Source organism: Rhagoletis pomonella, unplaced genomic scaffold (assembly GCF_013731165.1).
Source record: "Rhagoletis pomonella isolate Grant_MI unplaced genomic scaffold, Rhpom_1.0 Rhpom_scaffold_00003, whole genome shotgun sequence".
Taxonomy (NCBI): Eukaryota; Metazoa; Arthropoda; class Insecta; order Diptera; family Tephritidae; genus Rhagoletis; species Rhagoletis pomonella.
In genome coordinates this window covers 87,118,193-87,120,830 of record NW_023458557.1, presented here as the reverse complement: position 1 = coordinate 87,120,830, position 2,638 = coordinate 87,118,193, and the positions used below count along the sequence as shown (strand labels likewise).

Genomic DNA, 2,638 nt, shown 5'->3' with positions numbered 1-2,638 from the left:
AGCACTTAGAATACATATTTGAAGCGCCAACAGACTTTTTTTTACTGTAATACTGCAGAAGACTTTTTTCTTTTCTTTGAGTGTTTCGTTTCCTTTTATTTTGTTCATTATAGCGGTGCAATCAAGGTGCATTAATAAACATTTTATATAAATAATTAGTTACTTAGATTTAAGATCTCATGCATTCCAATTAAATTCAAAAATAGAAACTATGCATGCTTTGCACTTTTGACCTGATAGAAAAGATTTAAATTGTGCGGTAAATTCAATAACTTTGCTCAGTATCTGTTGGGCTCCATTGTAAATAATTTGGACGCGTTGCAGCTTCATACTCTTGCGAAAGGCAATCCAGCACCTGTCTTGATTTATCTAACTCCGTCAAATCCTCCTTGAACATATCTTCTCGGCGAAATTGGTCCAAAAAAGCACCCCGTTTGCGCAATTTATCATACTGTGCTAAAGCACGATTGAATAGGGAGGTAATACCGGTATGATTGGCCATCATCAACCCAGAGACCTTGTGATTACTTTGAACATACGGTGAGCTGCGTGATAAGGCTACCTGTATGCTCGCTGGACCCCAGGGTATGAATTGGGCTAGCTTGCGCTCACGTATCCGTTGAAGCGACTTGTGCACCTGTGTGGGATCGACTTCGCCCTGGTATAGAAAGAAAGTAAAGCAAAGAATAGAGTATGCATATTTTGATTGAAAAATATGATTTGAACCTGAATAATATTTAATATGGAGATGTAGCAATGATGATTGGTCTTATCTGGCCCCGAAGATACCATCATATTTTTTGGTTGCAATAGCCGGCGCATTACATCCAACACAGTTGTTTTGCGAACATTCGAGTTGGGCTGGAATTCAATGTATATATGAATGTATGATACTTTTAAGATGATATTGCGCATAAATATGCATGTATTAAAGCTCACATCATTTTCAGTGGTTAAAGGCGTATAGCCCGTCATCAGGAAATGCAATTGTGGTGTTGGTATTAGCGGCGCTGTCAATCCAATCAGGTTATTGTTCATATAAGAAGGATAACGCAAAGTAGTTGTGCTAACCGACATTATGGTCGAGACCAGATTATTAATTTGTGCAAATGTTGGATTTTCGATATGTAAACGCTCTGCAGCAATTCGATTCAAGGCAGTATTATCCAACACCACTACACAATCGGCACTATTGGTGAGACGTTTTAGCGTGAGCAATGAATTATACGGTTGTACGACAACATCACTTATCTCATCCTGATTTGGAAATACGCTGTACGTCTGTAGTAATTTCTTGGGAAAACGATCTGCCAATCGTTCCATAATATATGAACCCATACCCGAACCTGTGCCTCCAGCTATTGAATGGCAGAGTACAAAACCCTCTAGCGAATCACTGCCATCTGCCTCTCGATCGATTATATCGAAAACTTCTTCATGTAACTTCTCACCTTGACTGAAGCCTGAAGCCCAATTGTTGCCAGCACCACCACCATGCTTGGATAAATAGATGTTTTCGGGATTATAGAGCTGCGAATAGTGCATTGCATAAAGTGGGGTTATTATGATACTTTAAAGAGGCGGAATTTAAAAGAACTCACCTTGGCATGCGACGATGTCATTATAGTGTGTATGACTCGTGGCTCCAAATCAAGTAGCACCGCTCGCGGTATATAGTGATTATCATCAGCCTGTGGAAAGTAGTTTTTTTTTGGTTTTCTTTTTAAATAGTAGTTGCATTACACTAACCAACCTGATAAAAGAATACATCCTTTCGATCTAAGCCATCGGTTGCGTAATCTTCTAGAACACCGCTCGGTGAAATGCCGTGCTCCAGGCATAGCCGCTTCCAGAACTCAAACCCAACTTTTGTAATGGTTATGTTGAATATTAAGAAGCTTTTGTTAGTTCCTTTACATTTTTGCTAAGCTTTGGTAAAAATTACTTTCAGTTATTCAACTTACTTTGGTTTCCGCATTGTCCTAGCTGCAATGTAATTATTTCACTTGGCATTTTTTTCTAAATTTAAATTTTTTATCTTAATTTATAAAACTAGCGCTTTTGCCAAGCAAATGTTAAATTAGAACAACTTGGATGGTCGTACATATGTTTTGCAATATCAGTCCGTTATTTTGTTTGAGCAACAACAATAGAGCATTTCCAGGCAGCAATGGACATATTAATGCTGCTAGTTAAATGTGTTAAAAAGTAAACATATATGTATAGGATAAAACCAAATATTGCAAAGTAAAATATAATTAAAAAAATTAATAAATAAAACAATAAAAAAAATGAAAATAAAAAATTAAATTAAACAAAATAAAACTTGAGTAACTTAAGTTAAATTCATGAAATTTCAATGAAAAATAATGAATAACTATTCATAAAAAAGAAATTTTAAAACTTAGCTTTAGAATACTCAAAAACTTTTGTTTCAGAATATCCAGCGACCCTGAGAAACGCTTCCATTTCGGATTGACTCGAGGACTACTACTAGGACCACTTTTGAACTCTTTGTTTGAACTATTTATTACTGTCGCTATAGCTGAGTGGTTAGGACCACTGAACTGAAATTTCGTCGCATAAGTGCATGTACATATGTATCTATGTATATTAGACTGCATCACCAAAAAAAGTT

The 2,638-nt window shown here is 36.3% G+C and overlaps 1 protein-coding gene across 1 annotated transcript; it reads right to left on the bottom strand.

Moving 5' to 3' along the window:
- Window positions 1-163: 163 nt before the first annotated feature.
- LOC118736673 (tubulin gamma-1 chain) lies at window positions 164-2,048 on the bottom strand. Its single transcript, XM_036466713.1, has 6 exons — window positions 1,965-2,048; window positions 1,754-1,866; window positions 1,602-1,691; window positions 940-1,530; window positions 727-861; window positions 164-658 (listed from the first exon to the last, which is right to left on the bottom strand). Exons 1-6 carry the CDS (start codon window positions 2,011-2,013, stop codon window positions 266-268), a joined length of 1,371 nt encoding a protein of 456 aa, XP_036322606.1. The 5' UTR covers window positions 2,014-2,048; the 3' UTR covers window positions 164-265.
- Window positions 2,049-2,638: the final 590 nt, after the last annotated feature.

Bases quoted from the DNA above. Each gene is read 5' to 3' on its own strand.
- LOC118736673 (XM_036466713.1), bottom strand. From the start codon at position 2,013: ATGCCAAGTGAAATAATTACATTGCAGCTAGGACAATGCGGAAACCAA. The intron at 862-939 runs GTGAGCTTTAAT...ATTGAATTCCAG, and splicing joins CTTTAACCACTGAAAATGAT to CCCAACTCGAATGTTCGCAA. The intron at 659-726 runs GTTCAAATCATA...TTTCTATACCAG, and splicing joins CCATATTAAATATTATTCAG to GGCGAAGTCGATCCCACACA.